This window comes from Hesperophylax consimilis, chromosome 5 (assembly GCF_061612785.1).
Source record: "Hesperophylax consimilis isolate HC1 chromosome 5, BYU_Hcon_1.0, whole genome shotgun sequence".
Lineage (NCBI taxonomy): Eukaryota > Metazoa > Arthropoda > Insecta > Trichoptera > Limnephilidae > Hesperophylax > Hesperophylax consimilis.
In genome coordinates, this window is record NC_142840.1 from 42,405,065 (window position 1) to 42,423,705 (window position 18,641).

General features: G+C 36.0%; 1 protein-coding gene across 3 annotated transcripts in view; it reads left to right on the plus strand.

Moving 5' to 3' along the window:
• Positions 1 to 1,672: 1,672 nt before the first annotated feature.
• The window catches only part of Ac13E (Adenylyl cyclase 13E), a 36,080-nt gene continuing 19,111 nt past the window's right edge, over positions 1,673 to 18,641 (plus strand). The window contains exons 1-6 of one of the 3 annotated variants that reach the window (XM_089631890.1): positions 1,673 to 1,812; positions 2,181 to 2,497; positions 2,739 to 3,739; positions 3,885 to 4,136; positions 5,067 to 5,405; positions 7,942 to 8,351. In XM_089631890.1, coding sequence (XP_089488016.1) covers positions 2,196 to 2,497; positions 2,739 to 3,739; positions 3,885 to 4,136; positions 5,067 to 5,405; positions 7,942 to 8,351 — 2,304 coding nt within the window. In that variant the 5' untranslated portion in view covers positions 1,673 to 1,812; positions 2,181 to 2,195. Of the gene's footprint in view, positions 1,813 to 1,842; positions 2,498 to 2,738; positions 3,740 to 3,884; positions 4,137 to 5,066; positions 5,406 to 7,941; positions 8,352 to 18,641 lie in introns of those variants that run through there. The other 2 variants (XM_089631892.1, XM_089631891.1) reach the window with 2 other exon arrangements.

Sequence of the window (18,641 nt, forward strand, 5' to 3'; positions counted from 1 at the left end):
ACATAACCCTAAAATGCATTCAACCTTACATTCTTTATGGAGCGCCCTCGAGGTGATTGATCACTGACTATAAGTTTCTTCGGTTGTAAATATAAATAAACAACTAATATCTAATACCTAACATTCCGAAATTTAGCAAAGAGTAATTGCGTAATCCCAAATGCGTATCAAAATGTATAAAAACTTTATTAAAAAATATATATCCAAGTACTCCACTGCCCAACATAAATACTAAACCAAAGCAATAAGCCAAAATATACTGGTTACTCCCAGTTTGAATAGATCTTTTGTACAGAGAGATATTAATTTCTATGCTACAAAATTATACAATGCTCTACCAAATCAAACAAATAAATAACGGAAATGAATATATTTAAAGCCAAAGTAAAAATATGTCTGAGAGAACAAAGTGATATTTACCTTACAAACAATATGAAGACAATATAAAGATAACTTGAAACTAAATACAAAAGTTTGAAAACTACAGGCCGCCTCAGAACAAGAAACCTTAGTGAGGGGGACTGTGATTTTATTTCTACTTATATTTTACTTTATACCTACATCATGTACAATCTTCCCAATTACAACTAAATTAAAAAATATATCATATTGGGTAGCATGTAACACAATCTACCCACGGGCATAATATCTCGTTTGTAAAGCAATCCGATATATTTTTGACGTTTATCGTAGTTGGGAATCGATTTACGTTTTCGAATGAATTCTGACCAATGACGTGTCTGCTTTTATATCGATACCTTGTTCGATTAGGTTTCAAAACGATTGTCGCGGACTGTGATTTCGAGTGTTTTTTGACAGAATCGATTTAATCTTGACAATGAATCGAAATATTTCGATGGTCAAAGAGATTGAGTAAATCATCGATGATTCATCGATTGTCCCCATAGCTAGCTACGGGTGCCGCTTAAAAGTTGCGAATAGGTAACACTAATATTATTATGAAACGATGTATTTTATGTGAATATGACACGAAGTGAAGGCTAGAATAAATCGGAGATGCCCGAGGAAGACACGGCAAGATCAAATTAATCAAATATTTGAGTCAGGTCACGTAAAAAGTCGGAATAATAGAAAAGTATGTATGAAAGGACGAGTGAATGTGATGACACTGTAATGCTGTCAGAAACGTAGGCTAAAGAAAGAGGTAGAGCAACATGGTGTTATACCTCAAAAATTCTTATTTGAAATTCTTTTCGAAGTGTTTTATGTGAGTAAACTAAACATAAAAAATTGACCTGTCAAAATGCGAAAGAATAAAAATATTTCAAAGTGGATGACAGCGGTATTCACGTTTTTTAGATTATTTTAATCTTTTAAATGCTCAAATACGTACAAATTACATTTTGGTGGCATGGCATTGTCTTGCACAAACCATTCAATAAAATCACAGAAAAAAATGTGGGATGTTGTTTACCTATATGTTTGCTGTAGCCGTATGGTTTTTGTTGGCGAAATGAGATTAATAATAACATTTAAAATGTCCATTGATATTTCCTGAATCAGTATTTTTATGTTAAAAGTAGTTTTCATGTAAGTAAGTACCTAAATCAGGTCGAGGTAGGTACTGAATATTGTGTTTATTTTTTGTAGCTATTGGTAAATAGTTGACATAAACGATTAATTCAATGGCAACCCAGTCAAACCAGGCAATATTTTTTCGAGTGCATTTAAACAAATATTTTTTATTGATGTTTGTGCAGCAGTATCTGACTACTAACAATAATAATTAATATGTGAATCTCCTTTTACTGCATGATTCTGAAGTTTACGCGCTGTTTCCGGACAAATCAGGTAACAGCTGATGTCAGTTGCACTTGGAACATTCCTTTTCAGGGTTTCGATCTGATCTTGTGCTAATTCTCTAGATGATATATCACTCGGTTGTACACGATAAGAAAATTTATACACATTTTATCACACTTTGTTTTACATTATTAACATGTATGTTTATGTTTACGAGTCGATTAATTGCATCACATTGCTCGAACATCTTCTCGGAATCAAGTAGTAACTGTCAAGTAGTGTGTGAACATTCGAGTGCCCAGTTGATTCGAGTCTGATCAGCATTATAATTCACAGGAAACACATTAATTTAGATCATTAAGCATTATTGTTGGTAGATAGTATAAAAAATGCATATTTTTCTTTTAAAATTGTAGTCATAAACAGCATGGATGAGTCAAAAGTGCGATGTAATAAACATGTCTAGTAAGAAAAAGCGCTCTGCGTCTCTGAGCTTGAAGCAGCATGGCGCGGAGGCTGAGAGGGAGGAGGAGGAGCTGCACCTCTGCATGGCCCCGCACATCCAGGCGCTGCTGGCACGTGGCCACCGCCGCTCCTCGTGCTGCGGGCTCGCCATGCCCGTGCCCTTCGAGCGTGCTGCCAACAACTCTCTCTTCAACCCCAAGTTCGACTCGGAGATCCTCGAGGGCCAGTACAAGTCCAGCACGTTCACTCCCATCAGGCTGAGATTCAGGTAAACAATCCCCTGTTTGTTTATCTTTCCCCGCTTCCTGTCAAATACCTGACTTATCTTGTTTGCACTGTGAACTGGTGTTACTTTTTAATAACCTACCGTCGTCTCTGCTATAGTTTTCCATTGTAGTGTGTTTATATCATCTATCTTTGGCTCTATTTGTTTAGATAATTAATATTCATTAGTAAGCCACAAAATAGGTCAACGTGTTGATATTAATGGTAATGTTGTATGTTTGCAGGCTGGCATTGCTGTACATCTCCATCTTTTGTTCCTCGTGGGGGCTGTACTTCTTGGCTTTTGGCCTGTCTGGACACGTATCGACATGGCCTCTGCTTTGCTCTATTTTTTTATCAGTTTTCCTCGTGACTGCTTTTGCAATATTTTTAACTTTTACAGATGTTTATAGAATGCACTCACTAAGTATATCTGTGATAATGGCGTTGCTACTTTGCGCGTTGAGTTTATCCCTCATGGGCTTTTTCCCATTTAAGGACACGCATTTCATTGGTGACATTAGTCAGGCGGGACATTTTGCAATGTGTGCTGAGATTATCCTCATCATCTACACCTCGATTCCTCTCCCATTGTATCTATGTGTTAGCTTCAGTTTGGTTTATTCTGTGGCCTTTGAACTGTTAAATGCCCTTGTGCAAAGCCAAGAACAGGTCATTAGTTATGCGGGTCTGACTGTGAGAATTCTGCTTCACCTGTGTATCCACCTGATAGGGGTCCACATTCTGCTGATGACCATAGTGCGCATGCGCGGGACCTTCATGAAGGTAGGACAGAGTCTATTGGTTAGAAAACAACTAGAAATGGAAAAGATACTGAAAGAAAAGATGATTCATTCGGTGATGCCTCCCAAAGTGGCAGATTGGCTAATGTGTGAGACTGGGATAGAATCTGAGAGCAGTCTGAAGAGGAACAACAGTCTGTACCCTCGAAATTCCAACCCAGGGGCGTCTGACCTCAAATCACTATTCCGACCCTTCAACATGCACTGCATGGAAAACGTCAGCATTTTATTTGCTGATATTGTTGGATTCACCAAGATGTCCAGTAATAAGACTGCGGAAGAACTGGTTAATATACTGAATGATTTATTCGAGCGGTTTGATGAGCTTTGTCAGTTGAATAACTGTGAGAAGATATCTACCCTGGGAGACTGCTATTATTGTGTATCGGGTTGTCCGGAGCCGAGGGCAGATCATGCTAAATGCTGTGTGGAGATGGGCCTAGGTAAATACGCACTAAATCCAATCATTCTCAAGCGTTGACTTCTTGTCTCTCTACTTTAAATAGCTCAAGCTTTACTTGCACTTCCTATTCTAACCTAACTTCAATATCACATAGTAATTATTAATATCCTTTTTGTTTATTCTAGGAATGATTGAAGCCATTAAACTGTTTGATGAGCAGAGGGGAGATGGAGTGAACATGAGGGTTGGTGTCCACACGGGAACTGTTTTGTGTGGGATTGTGGGAACAAGGCGATTTAAGTTTGACGTTTGGAGCAACGATGTAACTCTTGCCAATAGAATGGAATCCACAGGAAAGCCTGGCCGGGTTCATATTTCTGAAGAGACCAGTCGATTCCTCAGCGATTACATCCTGGAAGAGGGCGAAGATGTGTTCGGTGAGTGTTCTTTAATTGATATTATTGTATAACTGACATATTAATTTGTAAATGATTTAGTCCCAAACCTTGAAAAAATAAACTCTAACCTCCACCCCGTTCTCAGAGCAAGTGTTCTAAGATTTTAAAATAACAGTGACCCCTGATGTAAAGGAGTTGGCTGGGGTGATACTTTCATGTAAAATAACAGGGAGCCCGATGTAAAGGAGGTGGCTGGGGTGATACTTTCATGTAAAATAACATTGGCCCCTGGTGTAAAGGAGGTGGCTGGGGTGATACTTTCATGTAAAATAACAGGGAGCCCGATGTAAAGGAGTTGGCTGGGGTGATACTTTCATGTAAAATAACATTGGCCCCTGGTGTAAAGGAGGTGGCTGGGGTGATACTTTCATGTAAAATAACAGAGAGCCCGATGTAAAGGAGGTGGCTGGGGTGATACTTTCATGTAAAATAACATTGGCCCCTGGTGTAGAGGAGATACTTTCAAATTGTATTACAAATGTTTATTATGTATAAATCAAGATTCCACCATTTTGCAATCTATATGCAGTAATCATTTTATTTGTAGGGAAATTAAATGCTAGCAATTTTGTTAAATGTGTAAAAATATGAGTGTCCATTTTTACTCTTTTTGTCTTTGCTCGGAGATTTCTTCAGTTATTAACATCATTGTATTTCAATCACTTGTTTAACAGCTTAAAACCCTCTTCTACATTATAACATACATTGCAGCTATCCGTCAACTTCATGTTCAACTATCGCTTGATTCTAACTTGTTCGCACTTGTCTAGCCCACTCGTTGCATTCCTCTGGGAGTCTGAACAAAGCTATTGTCTAGTGTGATGGGTAATGTTCATGTACAAGATTGACATGACATATTAAACGCCCAGGTTGCCGGCAATCAATCTAAATTTGGTATATTTATTGCAGGTCACAAAACGTATTTTATTGAAGGCCGCCAGCCGCACGCTTCGATGACTGGTAACAAAATGCCCCTCAAGTTGATAATATCCCCACCATGCACGGTCGACTCCCTGTCTCCCAGTGTGAACATCTCCCTGGCCCCTGACGAGCTGCGGCCCCACCGGGGGCTCCAGGACCCCCTGACCCCCCCCATCATGAATCCCAACCGCCTGTCGCCCAACCCTTTCCACCTGAAGATGAAGGCCAACTCGCTGCCTAGTATCCTCGACATGGAGAACGAGGAGAACAAGTCTAACGGTGGAAAGGATGTCAGCAATGAATCTTCCAAGAGTCCCATTTCCACAGGTTTGTTTATATTATGCATCTTGTCCATACATTATAGTCCTAAAGTATTCCCAGGCAGAGCTCCTATGCACGTCATCATAGTAACTTGCTTTTTATAATATTGATGGGTGGCAGTGACCATTCTTCTATAATTAACGGGACCTTTACAAACATTGTATTAATGAGCACCTACATCGATGATTAAGATGCAAAATATTTTATTTGTATGCATACATTATTAAATATGTGGAATCAAAATAAAAATGCGAGTTAGTACAAGAATTTTATTTATTTATATGCACACATTTACTTGTTCAGTCGAAAATGTAAAGAAGTAATTATGAATATAAAAAAAAACATCATATTGTATTGAAATAAAAATTGATTGCATAGTTACATTTTACAAATGTTAAACAAAATGATCGTTAAGTAACATTTTCACAATAAGAAAACAAGAGATATATTTTTAACATACCTACTCTATATACAGGGTGTCCGGAAACTCGTAGTACAAGCGGGAAACTGGTGAATCTACATCACATTTGGAGTCGATTTTGTAGTATATTTTTTTTTTATTTGAGCTTTCGTTATCGAGTAAATCGAGTTTGAAGTTGATTTTTTTTTTCATCAAATTCTTATAAATTATTACTGAAGATCAAAGTACCCAACTAATTAAAACTATTTGAAAGTAAAACAAATGAAGAAACTCGGATTTGAAGCATTATTTTGAAATCACCCTTCATTTAACCCGGTGATATCATAAAATATTTCTGCTCTGCAGGGTTAAAACATCTGTTATTCAACCCTAAACACCAGAAAAAACTTTAACCCTAAAATAGCCGAAAAATATATTTTTTTGGTTTTTTTTTTTTTTTGAAAATGCTCAAATCAAAAAACTTTATGTTTTTTTGGGTTCCCCATGTGGTGTAGATTCTCCAGTTTCCCGCTTGTATTACGAGTTTCCGGACACCGTGTATTTATATTTAAGTGTTCTAAAAATACCAATATTCAAAATTGCACGGTCACCTCACTATTTCATTACGATGACATTTGAATTTGAAGTGTAACACAAATCTATCCAGTGAGAACAGGAACTAAACAGTAAACTTCCAACTTTATAACGCTGATCATATTATTTTTTCAGCAAAATTATTAATGAACAAGTGCGTAATAAATTTTAAATGTCCACCTCATCCTGTGTGCATTTTATAAATAAAGCTTTTTTTTTCTCTTGTTTTTATAACTGGCAATACCATAATAGTTACACAATTCGAAAGAAATATACGTTTGCGAAAAGTCTATAGGAATATGATTACCGAGTCAACTCGAACCCACTTGTTGCAACCACTGACTGTGTTCGCAAGGCGGCGAGTAAGACGTTAGACATTCTAGTATCTTCTGTCTTTTCGTTTTTGTACAAGACGTGTGAGAAGGAAGATTTTAGGAAGGTCGTCGATGATGTGGATACGATCTCTCCCTGGGACAAGTATATCGCTGTATGTTTGTTAAGGTTCCACGACAAAACAGAACAACGGCAAAGAGGAAAGTGAAGTAAAAAAAAAACCCAACCTAACCTATTAATTTTTTCCCCTTATATATAAACGCAGTTTCAATAATAGCTTAGGTACGGTTAAACCGGTCTTGAACTATACTAACGTTGAACTGGCGCGTATGAATCTGATAAGTAAGACGAATTTAGTTCTGTTTTTATTATGAGCAGGCAGCATTTTGCTAATGCGTTCATATCTGATTTCACAATAAATTTAACAGTAATTTAGTTTTTTTAAATTTAAAATAAGTTAATCCTTCTCTCCAAAATAAGAATCCAATCGAGCTTTAAATTGGTTTAAATTATCTAATGTTGTGGAAGTTTGCTCCATCTATTAGCAAGGAAGTGTTTGTTAGGATTGGATTCCTAAATGACATATACCACCTAATAGTTGGACCCATCCCGAACCTGTAGATGCTGGTCTAACGCAATATTGGAGATTGAGTGGTTAATGTCAAATAAATATGTAATTTACCCTAGCCTAACAATAGTCCCCTTTCCACATAATTTTTTTGTATTATGTATATAGTTTTACCGCATACAAACATTTTGTATTATGTATATAGTTTTACCGCATACAAACATTTTTTTCCAGTCCCTTGAAACACCTTTTTATTTCTACCAATGGAGGACGACCAATCGCCGTTGTTAAATATTATTTCAGATTGAATTACAATGTAATGTAAAAATGATATATTTGAGGACCATTTAGACTTTCTATTTCATATTTGGATCAAACTTCTCTTTAATAATAAATTAGTTCTATCTTCCTAAATGTATTACTTTTAGCATAGCCACAACACATTGTAATGGTTCCATGAATCACCACTTTCACTACTTCTTTAACAAATGCTGAATAATTGTTTTGATAACTGTGCACAATAGAGTGAAGAATTTGATGTAGTTCATATCTATCTTCAATTTGTTCTGGGATTTTTTGGCATTCTAAGGACTAGTGTTAATATAATATATTGAAAATCTAAATTATGTTATCTTCCCTAATTACAGGAAGCTACGGTAAATACACAAACAAAATAAAAAATTGGAAAGTTCCTAAGTTTTTGCGAAAAAATGAGCCCACGGATGCTGGAAAAATAGATGACTCCGGCAACGGCAAAATCATCATTGAGAAAGAGAGTGTCAGCGATGGCAATTCAGTTCCTTCTTCAAACGGCTACCAATCAGTACCGATTGTGATTGAAACCGCGGAATGTAATCTAGGACCGAAACAGCCGGAGATCTCCCAGTGTAATATGCTGTGTGTGGACCCAAGGTCTCAACGCCTATCCAGTGCCTCTGCCTATGATGCTGATATGCTGGATATTAGGTCTTACATTAGTCAGTCCCGTAGTGATGTATCTCCATTTGCGAGGAGTAGCAGCTATCGGTCCCAGTACGGCAGGACCAGTCACATTGAGGTCAGTATCCGTACATTTTATTCCTTCTATGCTATTTCACTATATTTTATAACTAATAATTTCTACATCTACATACACCATCTCATTTCCAACATTTGCATGATTAGGAAGTACATAATATTAAATAATCGGATGAAACCGGTTGGGTTCAAATTAAACCACTGAAATTGAGTTATATTGTATAATGCTTAAACAACACCATTTGTATGTTAATGTGATGTATCACGTTCAGCAAATTGAACGGTAGTATAGGTGTATACAGTGTCTTCCTTGAAACTCTCTTTAATAATAAAGCACCATGTAACCATGTCATCGTACATGCCATGGTAGCGCAACATGGCATGTACGATGACGCTGTAGGTTGCGTCACTGTAATTGAGGCAGAGAGAGGCGTTCTGTCCTCTCTCTGTTCTAGGGAGACTTGTAATTCGGTAGGAATCGCGCTGCCCCAACCAACACACAAAACAATGGCAAGATTTCGGCACTTCCCGGGTTCGTTGATTCTTTTGTATATTGATGTCCAGCGGGTCCTGCACGAATGTTCCACGAACGAATGAATAATAAGTCACTTTTAAACATGAACTAATGCGCACACAATCGGCGATCCCGTGCTGCTAATAATTATGTTTAACGGCGGCATCTTTCGGCGGTTTAATCTCTGTAGGTACTCGTGTTGAAATGAGATCCCTGAAGTGTATGTGTGGTAAAACCATGTATGATCGTGTGAGAAATGTCGAAATGCGCAAAGAGTGCAAGGCTGATGTAAGCGTAATGAGTAAGATTAAGAAAGGGACGCTTAGATGGTTTGGGCATGTAGAGAGAATGAGCAAAGACAGGAGTGTAAGGATGATATGATGCAAATGCGAATGGTAGCAGAAGTCGGAGACTCATATATTTGATCAGGTCATGTAGAGAGTCGGAATAATAGAAGAGTGTGTATGAGACAATGTACGAATGTGAATGAGGCAAGGAATGTGTGCCAAGACTGATTTGTTTGGCGGTCCGCCCTCTCTGCCTACCCCTGCAGGGAAATGGCGTGATGATTAGTTATTTAGTTAGTTAGTTAGGTACTCGGTATTTTCCAATATGTCGTAGTGGAATGCGTTTCACTGCGGTATCTCTAATTAAGTGTAGAAACAATGTAAGTTGATCGAAGACTCATATAAAACACTGATTACTATGACATTTCATCACTGCACAAATGGCAGATTTCACTCGCGATGATTACTATGTTTCACTTTTTAATTGCAGCAGTTTTAATTTCAGTAAATATCTCTCAGTTGAGCAGATGAAGGTTGATCGCTTACCTTGCTAACGCTAGCTGCGTTCGGTTATACCGTGTTCTGTGCTAATCAATCGCGGACACAAATAGTGTGTCCTAGCTCTATTATTGGTTGGGCCAAATCAATCTAATAATTTGATGCAGCCACAAAAATGACAATGACAAAGGGTAATATTTTATAGGTTGAGAATCATCGACATTTTGCATCACCGACCGATGAACAGAATAATATTGCTAGCAATGTTCCAAATTTTGTTAGCCCATATAAAACCAAAGTTTATTAGCCCATGTCAAATAATCGTGAGTGATATCAACCCTTTTTACATATGGCAGTTAAATGCATGGCAGCTTTACACGACACATGAAGACTATCCAATCTCAAAAAATGGCGGTAATTTTTAATTTCTTATCCCTTTGAGCGACTATGGAACCTCTGTGCCCAGATATTAAAGCTATTGGCGGTGGGCGTTTACAAACTTATAAATCCGTTTGGGTGTGCAGGGTCTTAAGGTGAAGCATGTTAGGTTTGGAGCTCCCCACGTTATACGCCAGTATTAAGAACCACGTAGAGCGCCAGTGTTGAGAATTACGTAGAGCGCTTGTGCCGGCTTTGGCAAAGTCAGTGGTAGAATCATGGAAATCTAATTACTATGCTCAGGTTAGGTCTAAATAATGCCTTTACACGGGGGACATTCAACAATCTAGACTCCACTTCCCTCGTCAAATGAAACTCCTATGGGAATGATAAATTGGTGTATTTACACTCAACAGGTACATTGTATAACACAAAATGGGGACACAGTATACATCCTAAATTATTTCCTGACTGATTGAATTGAACAATCTCTATCTCGTATTTGCTCTGACTGGCAGGCGTGTTTAACAGACATTAAAAGAAGGCACATAATAGGGCAAAGGTTAAGTATTTGCTTACATAGGGTGTCCCGGGAGATGCAGGAGTTGTGAGGCCATGGAGGTGTTACTCACAGTCATGGTGGAGTAGTAACCAAGGTGGTGATAGTATACACGCACAAAACAGGCGCGTGCTAGATTCTAATAATGTTTCGGGCACTCCGCGTCCGAGACCGGTTTTGTACCAAACCACACATGTTGTTGAGACCAAAGCTAGATCCGGAATGGCAGTCGCAGGCGGTCAGAGAAACCGTTGGTGTTTGGCGTTGCTTGCGCAGTCAAATGTGCGCGTGATTCTGTCGCTTAGTTCTGTGTTTTTTTCAGGATTTACGTTGAATTTTAGTTTCTCTTAGTTTTTAAAATGCGTTTGAGAGATCTGCTTTGTGACAAGCGGAAGCGACAATTCTCATACTATGGAACCTCTGTGCCCAGATATTGAAGCTATTGGCGGTGGGTGTTTACAAAATTATAAATCCGTTTGGGTGTGCAGGGCCTTAAGGTGAAGCGGAAGCGACAATTCTCATACTATGGAACCTCTGTGCCCAGATATTGAAGCTATTGGCGGTGGGCGTTTACAAAATTATAAATCCGTTTGGGTGTGCAGGGCCTTAAGGTGAAGCGGAAGCGACAATTCTCATACTATGGAACCTCTGTGCCCAGATATTGAAGCTATTGGCGGTGGGCGTTTTCAAAATTATAAATCTGTTTGGGTGTGCAGGGCCTTAAGGTGAAGCGGAAGCGACAATTCTCATACTATGGAACCTCTGTGCCCAGATATTGAAGCTATTGGCGGTGGGCGTTTTCAAAATTATAAATCTGTGTGCAGGGCCTTAAGGTGAAGCGGAAGCGACAATTCTCATACTATGGAACCTCTGTGCCCAGATATTGAAGCTATTGGCGGTGGGTGTTTTCAAAATTATAAATCTGTTTGGGTGTGCAGGGCCTTAAGGTGAAGCGGAAGTGACAATTCTCATACTATGGAACCTCTGTGCCCAGATATTGAAGCTATTGGCGGTGGGTGTTTTCAAAATTATAAATCTGTTTGGGTGTGCAGGGCCTTAAGGTGAAGCGGAAGCGACAATTCTCATACTATGGAACCTCTGTGCCCAGATATTGAAGCTATTGGCGGTGGGTGTTACAAAATTATAAATCTGTTTGGGTGTGCAGGGTCTTAAGGTGAAGCGGAAGCGACAATTCTCATACTATCCGTTTGCCTGCACCACTCGAAAACATCTCATATTATTATATTTATTTCTAATACTGAAAAATAATACTAAAAATAAGATTTGCACAAATACCTAATTCATTAGCAAAAGTATTTTTCATCCCATTTATCTGGGTGACTGGTAGCTGAAACACACACCCTGCAATATAGGTAGGTACTCCCGTCTTACGTATATCAGAATGAGACACACTTTCATGTAAGCGGTTCCGATATATGTTTGTCGAGCAGGCTTTCAGCACATTCTTGTTGTATGTTAAAGTAGTTAAATATGTTTGTAGTTAAAAGGTCAAAAGATTGTATGAAATGATTTGTGATAAAATGCTACTGTACCCTGGATTGAGCACACGAGAAATTGTTTTAAATAATTTATTTGCCGCATAGAAATTAATGAATATGTGTTACTTTTTGACTAACAAATAATATACTACAACCAAAAAACTGAGAATGGGCATGGATCATCAGTTAGTAGGTATACACCTACATCGTTTGGTGTTAAATAAATTCCATACATTACCCAAATACAAACACTAAAACTTATAAACGAACTAAAAAACACAAACTCTCAGGGTAGCGACAAAATATCACCGATGACACTAAAAATAATAAAGTCAGCACTTCTTATCCCACTTACTATACTTATAAATCGGTCCATTAAAGAAGGAGTGTTCCCAACTATTTTGAAAACGGGCAAAGTAATTCCAATCCACAAAAAAGGAAACAAGGAAGAAATTAATAATTACAGACCAATTACAATTCTAAACACGCTCTCAAAAATTCTCGAGAAACATATCAAAAACCACCTTTTAATTTTTCTTAACAAAAACAATATACTATCACCAAATCAATTTGGATTCAGGGAAAATATGAGTACCTCACATGCCATAGCCTCAGTAACAGACTTCCTCAAAACAAATATAGATCAGGGTAAAAAATGCCTTGGAATATTCCTAGACCTGGCAAAAGCGTTTGACACAATTCACCACCAAAACCTGTTCAATAAACTTAAATATTTCGGAATCACGGGAACAGAACTCAAATTAATTGAAAGCTACATGGAAAATCGCACCCAATATACCTCAATAGAAAACACATGTAGTGACAAGGAACAAGTATCCTACGGAGTACCACAAGGCAGCGTACTTGGCCCAATCCTATTTCTTATTTATATTAACGATCTTTGTCACCTCGAAATAGACGGGGAAATTATAAGCTTTGCTGATGACACTGTGTTACTTTTTAAGGCCACTGACTGGAACACACTAATCACAAAAGCTGAAGTTGGCCTAAATATTACAAAAAAATGGCTTGACTCTAACTTATTAACTTTAAATATAGATAAGACTAAATTCATAACCTTTAGCATAAACTCGAGAGGCCAACCCGCCAAAAACATCTACCTTAAAATACATTCCTGTCACTCAGCGAGCATCCCATGCAATTGTCCTCCAATCACACAAACCGAAAATATAAAATATCTTGGTATATACTTCGACCGATATTTAAAATGGGACAGACATATTGAATCGGTTAAAGGAAAGATAAATAAGTTGATTTACTTTTTCAAAAACGTGAGAAATATACTGAACATATTTGATATTAAGAATATATACCTCGCAATTGCACAATCTATAATGGAATACGGCATTATTGCCTGGGGCTATGCCAGTAAAAAATACATAGACACACTATTTAAAGCTCAGAAAACCTTAATAAAAGTAATACTTAAAGTACCAATACTAACACCCACTTCAACCATATTTAAACAATTCCCAGTGTTGAAGATTCAAAAACTATATTCAAAACAAATACTTACTTTCCTTTACAAGAACCTAAACACATTTAAAACTTCACAAACTTCTCGCAATACCAGAACAAGACATGCACACCAACTACTAATACCAAAAACCAACACATCCTTTGGACAAAAACACTACAGATTCCAGGCTATAAAACTATTCAATTCACTTCCAACACAATATAAAACATCTAATCTTACAGAATACAAAAAACACATATGGAACTGGCTACAATCCTGTTAATATTTAATTTTTTATATTTCACTTTTTTGGAATAACTATGGAAAAACTACTGTTATAACTATGGAAAAATCGATTTTATATTTTAATTTTTAATGTTTCTCTGTGTAACCAACTCCACTGTATTGTTTTAGAATTATATAACTTTACAATTGAAAAAGTCCTCCACAACACAGGTGAACTCCTAGCGTGGAGGACAATATACTATACCATTGTTTAACAAATATATTAAAGCATAAATAAAAAAAAATAAAAAAAAAAAAAAAAAATACTGGATCTTGGTGAGAAAACGAAGCCCATTTCATAGGGTAACATATTTTGTGTTGAAATTGTTAATTCAACCACATTTCGTTCAGACCGCTCTGGAAGACAAGCACTTGGCGAATTTCAAAAATTAAGATTTCAATCCTCTTTGTTCATCAAGTTAGGCTACTGGTGTATCGTTTACCAGCATCTCGAATATTTTACGTGACGGGAAAACATGGAAAAGGTTGTGCATTACTTTGAAGGAGAAACAAACTTCCACATCAAAAAAATGACTGTTAAAAATTTTAGTAAAGAAGCGATAGGTACGTCGAAAAATTCAGGAATTTTATACGCTTGCTTTGCCGAATTTTACACAACAATTATAACAATTTTATCATCAACTATAATTATAACATCAAAAAGTTGAAACTTTTCATTAGAAAATATAAATCATTTGTATAGTGAGAATGGTGTATTACGGGTTTATCTCAACCGTACACGGGCGGAATCTAGTTAATGCCAGCTAGATCTCCCCATGAGCGTCCGCCCTTTTTACAAATCATTCATCTCCCCGGGCTTTAGAAAGTGTTCCTTTTCTTTTCAACTTGCGCGTTATACCTTTGAGATACTCTTTTTCACAAATATGTTTTGGTTGGTAATATTTTTTTGTAAACAAACACATGAGCGAGTTTTGGCAAATGTATTTTTTATGTGTTATTTTCGCGATCAAATTGGGTGTTTTTATCCCGTTCTTTAAGACCTGAGAGCTAGGTTGAGAATACCCTTAATCCAATTATGCAAGCCTACAGATATAAGAGAGATTTTTGTAATACGAACAATCAAGTAACTGAAATTTTAAGAAGATAATATTTTTTCATTTAATTTTGCCACTTTTAGACACATTTTTTGAAAAAAATGCAAAATTTATGATTTATGAAATCATATACATAGAATGTGGATGATGTAACGCAATTTTTTTTTGCTATTACAATACCCAAATCAAAAACAGTATTGTAACCTATAGTTCTGGCCTCTTTTTCATTTGGTATAGAAAGGATTTTTTTAATTAAACTTAGGGTTGGCACATCGATGCATTATGAAATTAATTTCTAATGGCGGCATGTCGGTTTGAAATATAATACACTGTGAAAATGAGAGCTAGTGTAGATTTTGTTATAAGTTTGGCATGATTTTATATAAAGTGATGATTCTTTTAATAAAATAAAGGTACATAAATAGCAGTTACTTCTCGACTTAACCAAAATTTCAACACCTTTTATTAAAGAACTATGTTCATAACATTGAGAAATAATGTATGGAACAGAAAATATGCATCTTATTTGGGAGCTAGAAATATTTGGTTGGCCTACAATTTCAAATAGTAAAAGCTGTGTAAATTTCACGATGCCAGAACTCACATTTTTGAGTTTTTGTGTACTTTGGAAAACAGATTTCTGAACAGATTGTTAAAATGTAGGTGTTCTGACATCCATAACACTATTCAAGCTACACCTTTGGCATTTGTTTTAATGAAATTTAATAGAATATCAAATATTGTCTGTGTTTTCAAATGTATCTGTATACACACAAGCACACACCTTTTAGCTCACAGCACCAAATTTATCTGTATAAACACACGCACACCTATTAGCTCACAGCACCAAATGTATCTGTATATACACACGCACACACCTTTTAGCACACAGCACCAAATGTATCTGTATACACACACGCACACACTTTTTAGTTCACATCACCGAATAAGCACAATCTTTTCCTACCCACCTTCTTTTCTATCCTTTCTTAACTTTTCATCTATCTATATCATTGATGTATTATACTAGATTAGCCTTGTCTAGTTAAATTCATTTAAAAATGACACCACATAGCGTACGTCACAAATATGGAGATGAACTTAACAACCCAACTTTGTTTAAACTCCTTGTACAAGTGTTCAAACTCGTAAGCGAAACCAAGGAACAGCGTTCCTTTTGTTACTGAGGTGTTGTAATTTGAATACAAAGTCGTCACCAAACCAACATTTTTTTGCTAAACCAGGTCTGAATCAGGTAAAGGACTAATAAATAATACAAAATGATTTTTATTTTCACATTTTAAGTTTTGGATTCTGTAAACTACATATTGAACCAAAACGGGAAACTTACATATATTTACTATTGAGTAGAAGTTTTATGAATTTACAAAATTATTTATATAAAATAGTATATAATTATTAAAGACAGCTTTGTGGCTTGACACTTTAATCAAATGAAAAGTTATTTTTTTTTTAACCACTTTGTTTGGTTTACAAGATAGCATTATAAAAAACTAGTCTAGGTACAAACATTAATAAGGTATAAAATATAATGTTAAAATAAAGCGAGAGAAATCATATTAGACGAGGACAGAGCTTCAGAGAGGGTGTGGTGGGGTGGGACAAGGGAGGGTCGCGGTTACATGGTAATAATATCTATTTATTTATGCCCATTAAATAAGCTTTTACATTTTCACATTGTGTTTGTCTCCTTTTTTAGAATATAGGCACAACTTCACATATCTACGGAAAAAATGATGATTGTACCTTCCTTCCTAAGGATTGGAGTGAACCGCGCACACAACCTTGCCAAATGCATGCCGATCGGGTAGGACCGACATTTATTTCGTAACTGCTGGTAATATCATACGATTTCAGAGAAATGCCTATTCGGTTTATTTTTGTAGTGCCATTTTTGTGAAATATATAGATGGTGCTTAATCAAAGCTAGACGATAAAAACCAGTAATTAAAATAACCTTTCTCAGATTAAGCAACGATAACTAATTTGTGGATATATTACATTCTCTCCTCCACACAGAATGCTCAAAGATTATAAAGGACCTGAAGGAAATTGCAATTTATTTATTTATTTATTTTTATTTATATTTGTTAAGACATACACAGTACAATTAGATACAATTAGATATTTTTAGTTATTACATAGTTGTAGTACCTATTACGTATGTCAATAAAATATCATTACGTAATTTCGCCTGAGATTGTTATAAAAGGAAGGAAGTGTGTGGATAATAATAAAAATAATAAATAATAAATGAATTGAAAACAAGAATTATAATAAGCTCACGAATTGTAATATACTGTTAATAAATAGGAGTTTTGAAAAATGATGTAAAAATATTTTTGAAATATGTCATGCTAAGAAATTTAATAAGTTAGTTTTGTATGTTAGAAAGGAATCATGAAAGATGTCTAAATGTAGTAATTTTTCGTAATGGGTGTATGTTGTGATTGCGCGAGTAATAACTGAATTGTTTGCTGCATTGGTATTGTTGGCTTCAATATGAAATAGTGTAGTGTGCCTGGTACGCCTCGTTGGAACATTTAAACCAATGACGGATAGCAATTCGGGACTATCTATTTTATTATTTAGCAGATTATGTAGAAACAACAGGTCTGACAATGTGCGTCTTTTTTGTATACATAGTTAACATATTATTTGTAGTATTGTTGTATTTCTTGAGTAAATGTTTCGAAAATTTATTCTGTATACTTTCTACTAAATCTATGTATACCTTATATTGAGGATTCCATATTGTGGAAGCATACTCCAGTGGACTTCTGACCAATGAACAAAACAACAATTTCAGAGTCTTAGCACTTTTGAAAACTTTGCATATTCTTAATAAGAAACCTAGCATTCTGTAGGATTTTGAAATAATGTGTTCAATGTGCTTGTCAAAAATTAATTTGCTATCTAAGTAAACACCTAGATCTTTACACGTAGACATAGGTTGTAAAGGTTTGTTATTCAAGTTGTATGGATAGATGATTTTGTTTTTATTTCTAGTAAATGTAATCGAGTGACACTTAGATTTGTTTAAGGACAATAAATTTGATTCACAATATATGTACAAATTATCAAGATCGCTTTGCAATTCCATACAATCGGATAAACACTGTATAGCTTTATAAATTTTTATGTCATCCGCGTATAAAACAAAGTAACTATTTTTAAAGCAAACGTAAATGTCATTTATATAAATATTAAATAAGAGTGGTCCAAGATGCGACCCCTGGGGCACACCTGAGACGATTTCCGTTAAGCAAGATGCAAAACCATTGACAACCGTGATTTGGTGCCGATTATTGACGTATGATGCGATCCATCTATAGAGGTCACCGTGAATTCCTAGACCTAATAACTTTTGTAAAAGAATATAATGATTAACACGGTCAAATGCTTTAGAATAATCCGTATAAATGGCATCTACCTGGCATCGCATATCCATTTGAGCATGAAGAAAATTTGTAAAAAATGCAAGATTTGAAGTTGTGGAGCGATTTTTCATGAAGCCGTGTTGATTATTTAAGAGTGAGGGTGAGATAGTAGAATATAATTGATCGTAAACAATTTTTTCCAATACTTTACTTAGTATTGGTAATTTGGATATAGGTCGATAGTTCGAGACATCATTTTTACTGCCATTTTTATATATTGAGGTAATCAAGGCTGTTTTCCACTTGTCGGGAAATGTTCCTTCAGATAGCGATAGTTTGAAAATAACAAAAATGGGGGCTGTCAATTGTTTACT